Source organism: Periplaneta americana, chromosome 1 (assembly GCF_040183065.1).
Source record: "Periplaneta americana isolate PAMFEO1 chromosome 1, P.americana_PAMFEO1_priV1, whole genome shotgun sequence".
Lineage (NCBI taxonomy): Eukaryota > Metazoa > Arthropoda > Insecta > Blattodea > Blattidae > Periplaneta > Periplaneta americana.
This window is the reverse complement of record NC_091117.1, coordinates 18,955,794-18,974,590: the sequence shown is the minus strand read 5'-3', so window position 1 is coordinate 18,974,590 and position 18,797 is coordinate 18,955,794. Positions and strand designations below refer to the sequence as shown.

The window sequence follows — 18,797 nt, the reverse complement described above, 5'->3', positions numbered from 1 at the left end:
TCTGTGGTTCTCTCTTTTTGTTTAAAACAGTCTCTGTTTCTCGCTATTTTCTGAATAACTTGGTTATGTATTGTCCCGAAGACATTGCAGTATCACGAAACCATTGTAGAAATTTGTGAACGGTACTGTCATAAGATTTCTTCTTTAGGAGAAATGTCTCTACTAGAAATATCCGTTGTGCAGTACTGTACGTCACCATACTGATAGTGAAATCAAATAACAAATAATGTTCAATAAGAAGTGTAGTAATGCAACACTATGTAAAAACGTGCGCTCAATAAACACTGTACTCGTCAACTAAAACACTCCATAAGTTCTTATTGATAAATGGGTTTGCGACCTCGATGTTGGATTAAGATTTAATTTGGGTGTAGAATTTCAATTGGTCAAGGTATATACTCATTGCTTTCCGCTGTCCGCACGCTTCACCCCCACCACTCGGGAATTTTAGGTCTACCATAATGAAACTGAATACCTGCCTGTGCTGCTACAGCTTACCAGTAAGCCAAGCAATGGATTGCGGGCAATCTGTTCCCCAACGTTCCCTGCATAGTGTGGTAACTTTCTGCTGGCTCTCTCTGTATTTCATTACTAAAAAGAGCATGTTAAAATTTGGGGGAAAAATGTTAGACACTGTAGAAATGGTGAGGTGCAACATATTTAGAACTTGAAACTTTTGAAAGTTTGACCTTCAAATGATATAATACCATGTTAATTTCTCTTTAATACTTGATAATAATCATATGAAAGTGTTACCATCATTTGAAACATGGTGTATTTCTGGAGTTCTTAGACCAAGCAGCATGTGTAAGATATGTGAGAGTTTTTCCTGAAAAGTATTTGAGTGGTTTTGGAAGGTTTTAAATTGGACTGACTTACATCCCCGAGTTCTGCCTAATATGCAGTATACAGGGTGAAGCAGAATCTCCACGACAAACTCTGAAGAGCGACAGATCTCACAATGAGAATCATTTTTCGTGAAATAACCCATATTTTGTGATATATTGTTTAGGAGCTGTGCAACATCGAAGAAGGTTTTAGTGATATTTACAATTATGAAATGAATTATTCATTTATTTCTTCAAATACCCTTGCGGACAGATTATAAAAGGTGTTCACAATATCGATCCTGAAAATGATTATATTCATTACACCATCATACTGTAGCAGTGACTGTCGGACTCTATAGAAGATTTCAGGTTTCTGTCGAATTTGATCAAAAGCAGCCATTTGCACAATCAGTTCCTCTCTGGTGTTAACTCAAGTGGTATATATGACACTCTTCACATGCCTCCAAAGAAAACAATCTAGGGGCTTTAAGTCTGGTGATCTTGCTGGCCACACAACAGTTCACACTCTTCTTTTACATTGCTACTCATAGATATTATTCAGATGTGCTCATACAACCAAGCTGAAGTGTGGCGGGGTGCCATCATACTAGAAACAACTAGGGGATGTTAGTTCTGAAGGACCTTAAGATATCTTGCTCATTCAAACAATTCCAGCACAGATGTTTATGGTAAATCTTTGCTAGTGACAGACCCTGAAATATTTGATAGTTTGATAGGCACTGCTACGACAGTGTAATCAAGTTCAAGGTAGACACTTTGAACACCTTCTTTAACCTGTCTGCAAGGATATTTGAAGAAATAAATGAACAATTCATTTTATAAGTGTTGTTGTTAACTAAAGCTGAGTTCTTTGCAATAAAGCCGTTACACGTTGGTCTCCAGTATTTCTCACACAGATTGGGTTTAGGGGAAAGGACTGGACATTGCTGAACATGATTCTGATCCATTTTTTCCTGAACGCTGCACAATGAACAAAGTGATGAAGATATATAATAATAATCCGTGGTGCTACAGCCTGTAGAGGGCCTAGACCGACCAGCTGGCTGCTGGCCTCACGCCCACATGCCGAAGCAGAGGTGGACAATCATCCAACTGGACTGGAGATATCGTGTGGTTAGCACGATGATCACCCCAGCCATTATAGATGGCATTCGCAACTGGATTTCGCTACCTATCGCAGCTCCCCAAGTGCATCACGATGCTGGGTGGGCACCAGTCCCATGCACTGGCCGAAATTTCATGAGAAAATTTCTTCCCCCAGCGTGCATTCCGTAATGCAAGTCCTAGGCAGGATGCCTTAGACACAACGCCATGGAGTGGGGCAAAGTGATGAAGAACTAATTCCAATTTTGTTAAGTGTTTTGATGAGCAGTCATGATCTGTAATTAATCGAAAGGTTGCAACTGCACTTTTCCTTGGATAATCAGGATTTACATATCTTGAAAATTCTGGAGTGTTGCACAATGCTCCAGATGTTCCATGTCTATTTCTTCATGTTTAGGGTAAAGAGGGCAATCTGGTGTTGGAGATATGCCTATTTTTATAATTGTAAATGTCACTAAAATATGTCTTTTCATCATTGTCGCATAGCTCCTAAATGGCACATCAAAGAACATGGGTTGTTTCACGAAAAGCGAGATCTATTGTTTGTCAGATTTTGTCGCAAAGATCTTGACACACTCTGTACATTAAAGTGCTTACACTGTCTCCACATAGATGTGAATGATAATGTAACTGTGTAATTCAAATTATGCTGTATACTAATGTTTGAGGTATAAACGTGAAATCAGAATTGATGTTGCATTTTCTTTTATAAGGTATAGAAAATGACTGGAGTATTTTTTTTCCAGCCACATTATAAAGATGATGAGAATACTGCGTTCCCAGTGTATGAAGACTTGAGTGACGCTGCTGAGGAAGAGGATATCGAAAATGAATCTGAGGACGAGGAAGAGGAAGAAGTGGCAGGTCAGTTTAAGGGTTTATTGAAAACTGTCATTGTGATTAGCACCTTCTTCTTTTACATTCTCAACATACAAAATGGTCCACTGGTGTGGAGTAATGGTTAGCATTCCTGACCGTGAATTGAGCAGACCCGGGTTCAAATCCTGGTTGGGACAAGTTTCCTGGTTGGGACAAATTACCTGGTTGAAAATTTTTCTCCGGGAAAGTGTTTCAGTATGCTGTTTGTTTACAGCAATTTCTCTTGAACTGTTGGGGGGGGGGGGGGGTTTGTTTGCGTTCAATGTCAGTTTATCTGTGTATGAACTAGAAATCTACTCTATAGTTATTTTTTTCATAAGATGAAGAAATGCGTGAAATAGCCAGATCACTATCTCCAAGCTCGTAAGTTTTTGGGAAATTAATTATTAGATGCAGATTTATCTATAATTTTGGTTGTGCATATTCAAAGTCCAAACAGTCTCCAGTCCAGATTACGCAATTTAGTCACTTCCTTTAATGAGGTAACAGAATCCCTTTCCATAAACCACGTGTCATGTATGTGTGAACCAAAGCAAAGTCTGTATGGGCTATTCCATATGAAATCGATCAGTAAAAAACCTCGCATTTTTTTATACTATAATTTTTTCCCTACTTATACAAGGTGCTGAGGAGAGTGCATTTTCAAAAATATACTATCGAAAGTCAAACAGTTTTCTTATTATTGAGCGACAAATTTAGCGTATTTTATAAAAGCAAGCCTCTTTCAGCGCTCAGAACTCTGGAACCATTTACTGCAGAACATTGAACGAGAGCTTATTTTGAAGCTGACATTTGGTAGGTTATGTTAAGAAGTAATCCTTATTTTTTATTGTAAACAGAGAGACAGATAATCTGATTTTACTTGCTTTTAGGCTTTTTGGCCATTTGTAAAAATGTAAAAAAATACTGAGAAAAAACCTTGCATTATTAAGAGGGATTCGGCATTGTTTGCTTAGTGGCTCGGCAATAAGTTTCGAGGATATTAAATAAATTATTTTCACACGCCTAGACTTGAACGGCGCACCGAGACCACATGCACTGGCTGAGAGCTGAAGATAAGCGATCATTTGGCGTCATTTTACTCCTGTGTTTATGAAAACTTGTGATAAAGCTAGCACAGCCATGACTGCTAGACGACACATCACGTGTTTGTTTCCTGGCCTTGCTTGTCTCGACTACCTACAGTCAGCTGGTTAATTCACGCGCATACTATTTATTTTCTTTATTTGATATTTTCAATACTTTCTTATCAACGTACCACCAGTAAAAAATATGTGTTTATTTGTAGTTTCAATGCAGAATCTAACCACTTATTTTAAAAGTATTTTTTCATGGCCAAAGGCGTCTTAATGAAGAAAAATCTAAATTTTTCCATTTCCATAAAAAGTAAGAAAAACTGTTTACATGTCAATATAAACTTTAACTTCTCAGCATCAAAATAAACCATGATTTTGATCATTGAGTGAAAGGGTTTCGGATCCACAACAGTTTAAAGTTGCTAATTTTATGAAAATATGATAAATTTATATATTATTAATTTAAACACTATTAAGTTCTGATGCCTCAAACTTTGCACAAAGCATTATATCACAGTTGTCTACGGACAGAAAAAGTTTCATTGTATTTAAAAATTGCAAGGTCAATTTTCCCTATATTTCGGTCGATTTGAGATGGAATAGCCCGTATAGTTAGTCATGTCACTTTAAATGCTGATTGATTTTCGTAAATAGAAAAATTTATAAATGTAGTTACTTTTATACATAATTATTATTGAATATCTTTCAGGTTACAGCGTGGAAAATGTGTATGTAGAAGAAAAAGAAGAGGCTTGTATAGCCTTGACGGAAATTGCCAAAAACACAGGGTGAGTACGACTAATTTTTCATAAAACGTAATTATAGAATCATGATATTATTGTCTACTAAAAAGTAACTATTAATGAGTTCATGTCAAAATTTCCCCTCAAACCACACGTGATACCCATGGCAGACAAATATAAATATATAAATAAAAATTTCACTAGCTTCCAGTAATGTGCTCAGAAATCTAGAACAATTTGAATTTTCAGATTTTAAACTACTGACAACTTGTCACTGCAGCCAACATAACAGTTATAAAATCATTACCAGTTGTAGTATTTCTCAGTACCGAAATTCGAAATGAAGTTGCCAAAAGAAAATTCAACCTGCAAACTAGAAAATCACCATAATCCACTATCTTATGTAGTAATGGGGGGAAAAATGGTTAGGTTTCACCCTTAGGGTATTAAGTACGAGGCCTGTCTAAAAAGTATCCGACCTTTAATTTTCCCGCGCAAAGTAGTGATTCTAAGGCGGCGCCACTGTGCATGGTGGAAGGAGGAACCGTAATGCGCATGCTTGAATTTTTTCACCGCATTCGCTTGTGCCAGTCACTGGCTGGTGGTCGCCAAGTAAGGTGCTGTTCTAAGTGTTTGTCGGATTTAGTTTTCTCGCAAGATGACTGAACGAATTGAGCAAAGATACTGCATCAAATTTTGTCAAAAGCTTGGTGATTCTCAAAGTCAAACAATTCGTAAGATTCAACAGGTATTTGGGGAAGATGCGATGGGTGTAACACAAATTAAGGAGTGGTTCAACCGATTCAAAGATGGCCGCACATCAGCGGAGCGTGAGCAGCGTTGTGGCAGGCACCAAACTGCTCGGAGTGCAGCTGTTGTTGAGAGGGTGCGAAATTTGGTGATGGCAGATCTTCGTTTGACCGTGCGGGAGATTGCCGAAGAGGTTGGAGTGAGTAAAGATTCTGCACGTGCAATTTTGCGTGATGATTTGAACATGAACCGAGTGGCTGCGAAATTCGTGCCCAAGTTGTTGTCCCCGGAACAAAAAGACGTCCGTCGTGACGTTGCACAGGACCTTCTGGACACCGCCAACACTGATCCTGGGTTTCTGGAGATGAGTCATGGGTGTACGGGTACGACCCAGAAACAAAAAGACAGTCGTCGCAATGGAAGCATCCTGAGTCTCCAAGGCCGAAGAAAGCGTGGCAGGTGCGAAGCAAAATCAAGGTGATGCTGACTGTTTTCTTTGATGTCCGTGGAATTGTGCATCACGAATACGCACCGGAAGGACAAACTGTGACAAAGGAGTACTATCACGATGTTCTCCGGCGACTCCGTGATGCAGTTCGGCGCAAAAGACCAGACATGTGGACGGCGAACAACTGGCACTTGCATCACGACAACACCCCCGCACATTCATCCCAATTGATCCACACTTTCTTGGCCAAACATGGAATTACAACCGTTCGCCAAACTCCCTACTCTCCAGACCTGGCTCCTTGCGACTTCTGGTTGTTTCCAAAATTGAAGACACCACTGAAAGGATCCCGTTTTGAGAGTAGAGAAGAGATAATGCGGAACGCGACGACGGAGCTGAACATCATTCCAAAAGAAGACTTCCAGAGGTGTTTCCGGCAGTGGAAGGATCGGTGGGCTAAGTGTGTGCAAGCACAAGGGGCCTACTTTGAAGGGGATTAGGGTCCCAACCCCGTCAGGTATTTGAAATATTTTTTTCTGGCTAAAGGTCGGATACTTTTTAGACAGGCCTCGTAAGCTGACCCGGACTATAGATGGAGAAATTTACTTGAAGAGATTAGGAAAAATTTTAATCTCCTGTTCTCCCACTTACTTTTGTGTTGTGCGGCTTTCAGGCAGGCTTGAAATCATTTACTGAAATATCTATTTATAGTTCGAGACAAATCATAACATCCTCATCCCTTAAAAATGTGGGGATGTAATCAAAAAGTGCTAGTAAAGGGAAATTGTAATTGATCGAGAAGTATAGGGGAGAGAGGAAGTGTATAAGCTGATGTGTAGAGATAAATGAGGGGCTTAGAACAAAAAGCAAGTAAGTAACATTATTAAAAAAATGAGGTAAGTGCGTGTTGTGATAGCCCAAAAGGATGTTTCTTTGGGATAAAATCAGGTAAATGATCACACTGTGCAGTGCTGCTATATGGGCATCATTTCACCAAACTAGTGTATAATATTTCATTGCATGTAGAACTTTAACTGTAATTTACTCAAAACTAGGTTTCCGTCACTTACCTGCTTTTTGTTGTAAGCCACTCAAATATAACTATTTATAGGAAGTGAAACTAGTGTGAAAGGATTAGGTGTAAATGGAATAGTGAGAAAGTAAAAGTGAGCGCAAATAGAAATGAGTGAAAATAGTGAAAAAGGGTTAAGAGAAATGAACAAGTGACAGCATAAAATCAGTACTAACATTTGAACATTGGAACAAATAGGGCAAATAATTCAATATGATAATTTTAGAGAATAAGTGAAATTGAAATTTTAGTGAATAGTAGTTAGAGGAAAAAGGGGGTTTGAAAGGCATATATAATTTTAGATATATTAGGATTAATGATCAAATAGAGAGTAGCAAATGAAATGTAGGAGAAATACTGAAGGGTAGATGACCAAGTAACAAAAAAGGTACATAGTGTAATTGGGAGTATTTGTGTAGACGTGTACTGCAAATAATGTTACTGTAAGATGTTAATGGTGGCACCGGATACAGAAATGTGAGGTACACCATTACATGTAAAGAAGTGCCGTGACCAAATATATCATATCATCCTCATCCCACTCCATTGCCTAAAGGCAGCTCAACTTTCTCAGTGATTTATACAATACAAGGTAATTCTGAGAGAAAAGTTGCCTTCTGTTCACTAATATTTACAATAGGCTGTAAGGGGTGAGTTCCTCGAGTAGTTTCTGGAACTAAGGACGTTATGTTTTGTCCGCAACGACACAAAACAGCAGGCTGTGTTAATTCAGTCATTAACATTAGATTCATTATTTCATTATTGTTTTCAGCGAAGCTTTCGTGCCATTCTTAGAGAAGAGTTTTGAAGAAGTATTCAAAATGATTAACTATCCCCAAGATGAAATACGCAAAGCTGCCATTGATGCTTTGCTTCAGTTCTGTATATCTTTCAATGACATAAAATCTCCAGAAGGAGAAATTGGTGAGTATTATTTATTTATTTAGTTAGTTATTTGTTTGTTTGTTTGTTTAATCTGGCAGAGTTAAGGCCCTCAGGTCTTCTCTACCACACCACCAGAATATAAATAGACATATACAAGAAACAAATGCAGAGAGGAGAAGAAAATAAGAAATAGAAGTAAAATTACTGATACAAATACAAAAAGCACAAATGCAAAAAGAATGAGAGAAATATCTATATACATACTAGTAGGAAATAATAATGTTAATAATTAAGCATTTACTAAATGCAAGGTGCATACTGTGGTTTTGTTAGCAGTAGTAGTAATAATAATAATAATAATAATAATAATAATAATAATAAGTGGATCATATCGTCAGCTTAGACTGTAAACCTGCTAACTGCAAAAAAAAAAAAAAAAATTACAAGGGAAGCAAAAAACTAAGTTTAAATTAACTCTGAAAGTTTAGGACCAAATCCTAAGCACAGGTAGCATTTGTACTTGTACTTTGAATTTGATCCTAAATTTTCAGAGTTAATTTAAACTCAGTTTTTTGCTTCAATTGTAAAATTTTCTTTTTTGTGGTTAGCAGGTTTACACTCTAAGCCGACGATATGTGGAAACTAAAAGGAAGGTAGAAAATAGGAAAGATTGGAGAATGCTGGGTTTGCAGTGAAAGACCTGCCCTTGGGCAGAACATTTATGTATATAATAATAATAATAATAATAATAATAGGTAATAATAATGTAAACATTACTATTATTCAGTCAGGTCTTATACTGCAAACCCAGCATTCTCCAATCTTTCCTATTTTCTGCCTTCCTCTTTGTCACCACATTTGAGCCATATATCTTAATCTCGTCTATCCTCTGATATCTTCCTCTGCCCGAATTCTTGTCCCGTTCACCATTCCTTCCAGTGCATCCTTCAGCAGACATTTCTTCTCAGTCAGTGACCCAACCAATTCAATTTTCTTTTCCTGATTATTATTATTATTATTATTATTATTATTATTATTATTATTATTATTATTATTATTATTATTATTACTACTACTACTACTAATAGTACAAGAAGTTACAAGGATGTCAAAGATTGGCATCAGTAGTGCATGTTGGAAAAGAAAATTGCCCTGGCTCTGGGATTTCGAAGCATAAGCTACTAGTCTGAACAGAAACAGTTGGTTGCATATACTGTAGCTATATAGAAAACAGAATTGGAGCAACTTCCTGATAGCAAAGATGAAGAGACTGTTAGGTCGGAAGAGTAGACTTCACTATGAAATTGTTTAAATATGAATAAAATATGGCTTTTTATAAATGCAAAATTTGACGGTAGTATTAATATCAGAAAAGTGCCCCAGTGCTGCCCAGCCTTCAAAAATAGTACCTTGGAACTGGCAGGACCTACCAGACCTGAAATACACCCCTGATTGTTATGCCCTATTATCTGTTATGATGGTTAATCCTGAATGTAGGCTAGAATGTTGTTGTTGTTGTTGTTGTCTAGTGCCTTGCATTTGGCAATGAAGCCATTAGCAGTCGTGCTTTCCAATACTTTTGAACTGTAGTTTCTTCTGATCTTAATGCGTCACAGGTCTTCAAGTGATCTTCATTCATTTCTGCTGGATCATACACAGGACACATATTGGTGAAGCTGAGATACCTATTCTGTAGAGATGACTTGCTAGACAGTCATGATTTGTCAATAGTCTGAAGGCTGCAACTGCTGTTTTCCTTGGTCTCTGGGGGATTATATCTGGGTTGGAAAGTAGTGTAATCCATTTTTTGTCTTTAGCATTTGATTCTATTTCTTGTAGGTATGAATGAGAAAATTTTGTAGTGATCAAGCGTTTTATTGAGGAATATGAGAAATTAAATTTAGGCTTTTGTTTTATTGTTGTGCCTTTCTTGGCAAGTGTGTCTGCGGTTTCATTCCCCATGACTCCACAGTGTGCTGGAATCCATTGGAGACGGACAATCTTATTAACTTTTTGGAGTTGTGTCAACATTTTGTAGCATTCCCTTATTTTTGTTGACTTCTTTGTAGCATTTGAACATATTCCCTGAATTGCAGCTTTAGAATCTGAAAGAATTACTGTCTTGTTATATTTATTTAAGGGAAGATTTAATAATTGTCGGAGAGCAATGTGTATAGCCTCTATTTCACCATCATAATTTTTTGTGTCTCTGCCAACAGAATGATAAAAGGAAAAATGTGTACATGTAACTCCAGCTCCAGTAAGGTTTTCTGTGGTTGATCCATCAGTATATATGTGTAGCCATTCTTCTGTAGGGTATCTAGTATTGATCGTTTCCATTGTTAGAAGTTTTTGTATTTCTTTTGGTGTGTCTGATTTACTTATTTCCTCTGTTAATTCCAAACTGAAGATAGGTTGCAATAATTCCAATGGATTTTCTCTTATAAGTAAATTTTCTCTTGTGTTAGGAATGCTCAATTTAGATTTAATCTGTGTTACCTTTTCTAGAAAACTACTATGAGTTTTAAGGATTGAAGAAGGGAGGTTCTTTTCTGTCCATTTAGAGTTTGGCAGTCGTAACTGCCACATTGTAAAAACTGGTGCCCGTTAAGAAAACAGTTACATGAAAGCCACAACATACATAAGTATGAGTCGTAGGCTAGAATGTAGCAGATAGATATTGTGTGTGAAGATTTTTAATACAAAATATCTGTTACATTTAGTACTTACCCTTGCACCTTGCAAAGAAAGTTATGGGTTTTTGAGTCATATGTACATAGAAATATACAGTGTTCTGTAGCTACGTCTTGGCTCTATGAAAGACGAATAGAGGGGAACCTACAATTTGTTTGGAATGATTTTAGTATCACAGCTGTGCACACTAGTATCATATGAAGAAAGTTTATATTGGTTTGTTTCCTTTGCCAGCACTCTCCAAAGCTCTGTCAATGCTTATCCCCAAGTGTGCCGAGCTGATCCGTACAGATGAGGAGAGGAGTGTTGTGATGACAGCTCTGGATGCCTACTCTGAGCTCTTGAAGGAAGTCAAGGGGCGTGTCCTTGAAGGAGAAGGACATCGAGATGCTATAATTAACTGTGTTAAGGATGTTATGACATACAAGGTATAATAGTTTATTAGTGAAGTATCGTAAGTCATTCAGATGCCTACTACAAACTAATACAGTGAAACTTCTCCTTTCGGACACCTCTAAGATACGGACGCTCCTCATATACGGACAGATTTTTATGTCCCAACTGAAATAATATAGAAATAATGATCAATTTAACTCTTGTTTACGGACACTCTCAGACACGGACACGTCCTAAAGTTTGCTTTACCTCCTGACTGTGGACAGAACTTGGATTTCAAGATCTAATGTGTTACAATAATGAAAAATATAGTTTTGAGAACTGTACAGAAATTCCTTAACATGAAACATAACATAAGGGTCTCATAGGTTAACACTAGCCCAGCTGGCTACCCCTTGTTAGCTGGAAGTGGGAGGATAAACAAAGTCATAAAATTTAACCTGTCTGATGGGTCCAAGGTTTCCGTGATCGTGAAATTGTATTCGACACATGATGAGGTTGTAGGATTATTCTCTTCACTTCAATCAGTTGTTCTGTTTCGAGAGACATGGCACCTGAACGTAAAGGTTAAGTTGAAAACTGTAAATTACAGCGCTGCATAACTGTAGAGCTAGAATAAAATTGCACGACACAGTACTGTATCTTCCTTTTTCGGTCTTATCTACTGTAGTTCAGAGTTGCAAAGAATTTAGTGTAGTATATTGTATTTAGAATTAAACTACAGTAAAATATTTAATTTAAAGCGTGAAGGGATATATAATGCATATTATAAATTTACTGTTAGATTGGGGAGCCTCCCTCCTAATAGGGGACACCTCCTAGATGGGGACAGATTGTTACGTCCCTTCGATGTCCGTAAATGAGAGGTTTCACTGTACATTAAAATGCCAGTATAACAATATCCTAGGGACCTCTGAAATTACTTCGTTATAGTGAAATTTCGTTATATCGAAATGGATTAATTTTTTCCTAAAAAAATGCTTATGTAAATTCCGCATATTTTACATGTAGACCTGGAAAATATCCTCAAAATAAAATAAAATGCCGAAGTTGCATTGCATTTGAAAAGAAAAAGTTTAGGGGAAGGCATAGGAAAAGTACAAAATTCAAGTCTTATGACACACTCTTTTGGTAAGGGAGTGGCATTTTTATTTCATTATATGATTTTTTCGTAAAAACGAAATCCGTTAATTTGAAGTATTTTAACATTAAATTATATCAGAAGAAAGGGGAAACAGAAAATAATTTCGTAAAGCGGAATATTTCGTTTTGCTGGCATTTGTTATAAAGACATATACTATAAATCGTCTACTAGGTGTTCATTTCAAAGTGTGTCATGACGTTACTGTTGTGAGTCAGTGATTTGAAGCGAGTTTCAGCTTTTATATCAGAGAAGTTGCCTATTATTCAAGACGTTCAATCTGAACTTGAGAATGTGTACGGTATAACTTGAACATCGTAGCAACAGATGGCGGTCTGTACAGTCTGTGTGCTACCATAACCTCTTTCGAACTGTATTTTGCGCGGGCAAATTGTATGCACGGTATTTGTTATCATCGGTAACGGCAACATTCCACAAAACCAAATGCTCCATGTCCATGTTGACTGTCGAAGTTAATGTCAACAAATACGTAAGTAATCGTCTTAACCCTCTCCCCATAAAGAAAAAAACTCACCACAGTACGTGTTTCCAAACAGTTCACATTCCTGGCACTACCTGCGTTACCGTACGTATCGGTAAGTAGTCTTCAGAATGAACGCCGTACTTGCCAGGCAACTTCTCTGGCACATAGGTAATACACCTTTGCAGAAGTGTAGGAAGATTGAATTCTCTAGGCTCATCGGCTAGCCACATGACTGCATACACCGAGCTGTGACACACTTTGAACTGAACATGCAGTATATCTCTTCACTCTTTAGTGATATAGCAGATAAGGGGATTTATTAGTTAGAGAGAGACAGCAGAAAAGAGCTGCTTTACAAGCAATATATCATGTCAGAACAAGGGCAGTTTCTTCCTCGGTTCCAGTTTTGTACAACCATCACTGTTTTTTTTTTTATTATTTGGTTGCAGTGTGTTACAATGTTGAATGAAAAAAACAATATAATTTAAGCGTATCAACATTAAATTACATTACCCAAATTATGTACATAATAGTACATTATGCAACGAGCCTATAATGGTAGTAATTAAGACGTGAGTATGTTTGTGAAACGAGTGCAAGCGAGTTTCATAATTTTCATACAAGCGTCTTAATTACCATTATAGGCAAGTTTCATACGACTTTTTATGCTCGACCATATTTCTAACTTGAAATTATTCATAAGTATTCATGTTATTCTTATCTGACTGAGGAGCGGACTGACCTTGTGCAATACCTCGTAAATTATTAGATGTGCGCAGACGCAAAAGTATTGATTTTTTCCGAGAAACAGATGTCGACATTGACCTTGATATATAATCTAGAGAGTAAAATAAACATTAATCTTGATATAACCTTGAAATTGAATTAGACATTTAAAAACGAGATGACAAATTGAATTTATTTGAATATTATTTACAATTGACGCTAATTATTATAGTAACAGAACTAGTTGTCTTTCAATTGCATATCCGAGAATAATCGATACTTGCGCTTTCATATTGCTACAATGGTATTTTCTGATTGGTGGAACACCTGAACTTCAATGAATAGGCGTACTTTAATGAGGTCCATAAAGGGCTGCTACCAGGTGTATAATTACTACATTTCGGCATGGTCGAGCATAAAGAAAATTATCGCATTATCATAAAAGTGTTATCGCATATCGTATCAGGGTTAAAAATATCGCATAATGCGATAATATATTGCATGGTTGGCAACACCACTGCCATGCCCAGAGCTAGGCTGTTCTAGGGCCAGCCATATCACGTCATTTGTTGTCTGTCTGTGGTACTGTGCATATTGTTGTCAAAAAAATCCTATATGACCAATCTGTTATATATGATTAGGACTTCTACCTTCAATATGTGGAATATTAATCTCCAAGTGCCATGTGTAAAAAGATAGAGTTGTCTGAATTAGTGAGGTCCGAATTACCAGGGTTTCACTATATATTGTATTGAAACTTAAACAAGAAGACTGTTTGCAACTTTGCATCTTTTTCTAATAGACTGAATGCCAAGACAAAGAGGATGAAGATGGTGCCAATTCTGATGACCCGGAAGCTGAGCAAGACGAGATGCTAATTGAATATGCAGGAGACATCGTTCCGAATTTGGGCAAAGCAATGACTCCAGATGATTTTACACAATACTTCGGACTGCTGCTGCCCCTGTTTGCAAACAGAACTGTAAGATCAGCTTCGTCCACTTATTATAATTCAGCATGAGAGTTAGTTCATGTTTTTAAAAGTAATGGAGAGCATGCGTCGATTTTCTTTTTCATCAAAATCTGCTTACAGTAAAACCTTGATAAGATGTGCCCGCTTATTATACTATCCCATGTAATACGCTTTTTTTGTCCAGTCCCTGCACATTTCATATATAACACCTTTATAAAATACCCCGTTTGTTGCGCTCAAGTCCCGCATAATACACTGTTTTTTGGAATATTTTCGATGTAATTTTCAGCAATGTACTGTAACAGCAATGAAACACCTTGGTCACTGAACTCACTGGTGCCATTAACCTGAAAAGTATTGGTATTCGACCCTTTACCTGCACATTTAAACCTTCATACTTCATACCTTAGTATACCCCCACCCTCTTGTTACGCTCTTGTATTTGACTCCTTAACTGCGTGGTTAAAGCCTACATACAGTTGTAATACCTCACCCTCTTGCTAACCCTCTCTCTCAAACAACATTCCTCACTCAGCCGTAATAAAATTCTGGAAATTTTTGCTGGTCAGTTTGTTGTCCTTAGTGTATTGAATGTGATTACAATAAGTGTTAAACAAAAAGCCCTTTCTGTGTCGGAAAAATTGGAAATCTTACGAAAGTACGATGAGAACAGTACTCTTACTCAGAAACAACTCTCTGATTCATTAGGATTCCCATCATCGACATTAAGAACGATAATAAAAAATCGCGACTCAATCACTACAGCTGCGATGTTGGGAGGATGTAATCGCAGGAAACTGAAGAGGACTTGGAGAACACGCACACGACAAACAACTATAAATGACTTCTTTTTTTTTTTTTTTTCTTTCTTCCCCGAAAGAATTAAGCACAGTACATATTGTAAATGTCTTTGACATACAGTACAGTAATTACATAATGGAGTAATACTGTATTACCTTTCATGAATCATGTATTTCAATAAAGAAAAATACTAATAGATACTGTATATAAGTCAAAATTAGTATACCCGCCTAATACGCTGTCCCGGTTAATACGCTGTTTACGCCCGGTCCCTTGAACAGCGTCTTATCGGGGTTTTACTGTACTTAGTGGGATAAATGATATAATCTCATAATATGACATTGTATTCGAAAACTTAGACTTTATCCTTAATTGGATGACTTAAAAATGTCATGCCATCAGAATACAGTACAGTACAATAACTATATCTGAGCCTAACTGTTTGTTTTATATTACAGCATTATGAGGATGTAGTAATTCTTTTTTTGTAGAAAAAGCAGAGCACGGTAGCACAGCGTTCATTTGGTGTTGGGACATTATCAGAGTGCATGGAGCCCCTCGGCCCAAGAATAGGACAGTTCGTGCCTCAGCTGCTTCCCTTGTTCCTTCAGTTGTCTCGAGATGACAGTGACGAAGTGAGAAATAATGCCATCTTTGGAATTGGCGAGATGGTTCTACATGGAAAGGAGGCACTCTTTCCGTATCCTTTTAATAAAGTTTCGATAAAGTAAGAATAGTGCACAGCACTTAAAACTACTATGTGGAAGAAATTGTGACTGGATAGGTTTCTGAAGGTGAGCTCTTAACAACAAAGCTGTTGGCGCTTCTCAATTACAGCCTGGGCAAATCTGTGGGCCAAGGGGGAAGTTGGAGGTAGGTAGGAGGCTGTAACAAGAGGAGATCTATACAGTCATCTGACAGTTTTCCCACTGTACATCAAGCTATTAATTATCCCCTCTCATGCTCCTCGTCACAGAACTTAATCACGTGATAAATGTATTTCCTACCTTCACTGCGTATAGTTTTGTTGGGCATTCAATCAAACAGCTGTAAGATCACTGCCCCTTCAAAATTCGCTATGTACTTTTAAACAGATTTTTCAGGAGATTAAATGAAATACAAATCGTCGATGTTCCTGCAGTAACTCATATGTCAAAAATAGAAAATTTTTCACTAGGAAGAAAAAACACATTTATTCATTCTGTGTCAGTGGTACATAGGAGATTCTGAATTCTTACATTTTCAAAAGAAAGAAATGTAATTACATACAGAAAATTTTATTATTTGCTGTACCACTATTTAAGCTGTCGGCAGGTTGATATATTAGCTTTTAACACAACAGGCTATAAAATAGATCCTACTATCTGCTTCAAATTGAATACAACTAAACCAGAAGATGTCAACAATGAGAAGAATCACATTTATGATCCAACTGTTCCTTATTATTTACTTGCTATACAGGGCATATCAAAAGTCCGGTAACACTTTTAATATTTTATTACACAAAAACTACTAATGATAGCACTTTCAAATGCACATCAGTTTAAAGTCAAACTCTCAAAGTTCGTTTTACACCTTACAAAGATTCAATGTGTGAACCACGAGTGACTCGGCAGATGTCCAAACGATAATCAAACTCTTCCCATACCCTTTTCAACATATCCTCTGTGACCGTGGCAGCAGCTTCTCGAATTATGGTTTTTAGTTCCTCTAAATCACGTGGGAAAGGCGGTACAAACACACGGTCCTTTAGGTACCTCCATATACGTTCCAATATGGCGGATAGTCAGTAACAGCATACAAACCGCTCCTAGTTTAGACGTTGTTAAGAAGGTGAATATCTAGTGTTAAGTGTTAGAATAGTGCTCATCCAGTTTATAAAGTGTTACAGAATTATTGTGCTTATATACTTTGCAATCATGCCTCCGAAAATGTTAAAGTCTGAAGAAATCGAGGCTACAGTGCAGCGAGTGGTTAAAGAAACGTTTCTAGCCATGATGCAGGAGTCTGGCGCGCTGCAAACGTTAGCCAACCTTATAAAAGATGCGGTAGTGTCGGAGCTGCAGCGTAGCATAGACTTCAACTCCGAAGTTATCCAGGACCTGAAGCAGACTATTGAGCAACGGGACCGTAAAATTGGTGAACTGGAAAGAAAAGTGGACGATCTCGAACAATATCAGAGAAGACAATGTGTCAGGATCTTCGGGATCGAGGAGGAGGTTGGCGAGAATACCGACAAGCTCGTGGTGGAACTGGCAACGAACATAGGAGTGGAACTGAAGATAGAAGATATCGACAGAAGCCACCGGGTAGGCCGCACGACTAGCGACGGTAGACCGAGGCCTATTATTGTCAAATTCTGTAGTTACAGGAAGAGAAGTGAAGTTTTCTTTAACAAAAAGAGGCTGAAGGGCTCCGGAATGACCCTGAGGGAAGATCTGACCAAGGTAAGGCATGGCCTGTTACGGGAAGCGATAGGCAAATTTGGTGTGTCTAGTGTCTGGACTATAGACGGCGTAATATTCGTTAAAGTAGGTAATGTAAAGCACCGGATAACTTGTGCTGCAGATTTGAACTTCTGAACTGTGAGCTGTTGTGCAATGTTACTTTTATTCTTCCTACTTTTTAATTTTCTTTAGTGTTAGTTTCCCAAGACTATATTATTATTATTATTATTATTATTATTATTTAATTATACTTTTTAATTCTTAGTCTAGGTTAGATCTACTAGCTTTTCAACTGGGTTTATATTTAGCTAAGTTAGCTAAGTTATTAATTAATAGGAAATCTTTACTTGTAGCAACTTCATATTTTTATATAACTTTTTTTTTTCTTTTAAGTTGGATACCCTGATTTTTGACAGCAATAATCCGGTTGTCTCTGACAGAACATTGTACAATGACCTTCACTCACACCATTCCCCTATACCTGCTGACCAGAACCCTCTCTCTCACCCTGAAGCATTCAACATTTTAACAACAGCATTTTCCAAGAACTCTTCATCCCTTCACGTAGCCCATATTAACGCTCAGAGTTTGGTTGCACACTTTGACGAAATTCAATCCATATTCTCGAATCAGAATTTGCATGCTCTTCTCATCTCTGAATCTTGGCTCAAACCTACATTATCCTCAGCGACATTACACATAGATGGTTATACGCTATTAAGAAATGATCGTTTAAATAAACAAGGGGGCGGCGTTGCTGCATATGTCAGATCAGATCTCAATCCCAGAATAATACACACATCTCCTGGCGAGTATGCCGGAAAACCTGAAATGCTATTTGTAGAAGTATTGACAAGCTTTCAGAAATGCCTTATTTGTGTAATTTACCAACCCCCGAAGATTAACGATATTGCAGAGATCGAGAGATCGTTATTGGAATTCATCACAGATTATGAACACGTCTTAATAATGGGTGATCTTAACACAAATTTGTTAGCCTCTGATTCGAACTACACTAGACATCTATTGACCATGTTCCAGGCTCTTGATCTAGCAGTCCTTCCCCTTGAACCAACCCACCATACCCAATCTTCCGAATCCCTATTAGACTTAATTATTACGAAGAATGCAGACAAAGTACAAAAACATGGACAATGTGCGGCTTCGGGAATTTCGTACCACGATATTATTTATCTAGTATATTCTTTGAAGTGTCCCAAGCCCACACCTAAACTCATAAAGTATCGTGACTTGAAACGTATTGATGAAACCCAACTACTTGAAGACGCAATAAAGATTCCCTGGGACTCAATATGGACCTTACATA

General features: G+C 37.4%; 1 protein-coding gene across 1 annotated transcript in view; it reads left to right on the top strand.

Annotated features, from left to right (window-relative positions):
- Positions 1-18,797, top strand: part of LOC138710953 (importin-4-like) — a 60,139-nt gene that overhangs the window by 33,455 nt on the left and 7,887 nt on the right. The window contains exons 11-16 of the mRNA XM_069842213.1: positions 2,702-2,819; positions 4,620-4,698; positions 7,696-7,847; positions 10,737-10,930; positions 14,052-14,231; positions 15,515-15,723. Coding sequence (XP_069698314.1) covers positions 2,702-2,819; positions 4,620-4,698; positions 7,696-7,847; positions 10,737-10,930; positions 14,052-14,231; positions 15,515-15,723 — 932 coding nt within the window. The remainder of the gene's footprint in view (positions 1-2,701; positions 2,820-4,619; positions 4,699-7,695; positions 7,848-10,736; positions 10,931-14,051; positions 14,232-15,514; positions 15,724-18,797) is intronic.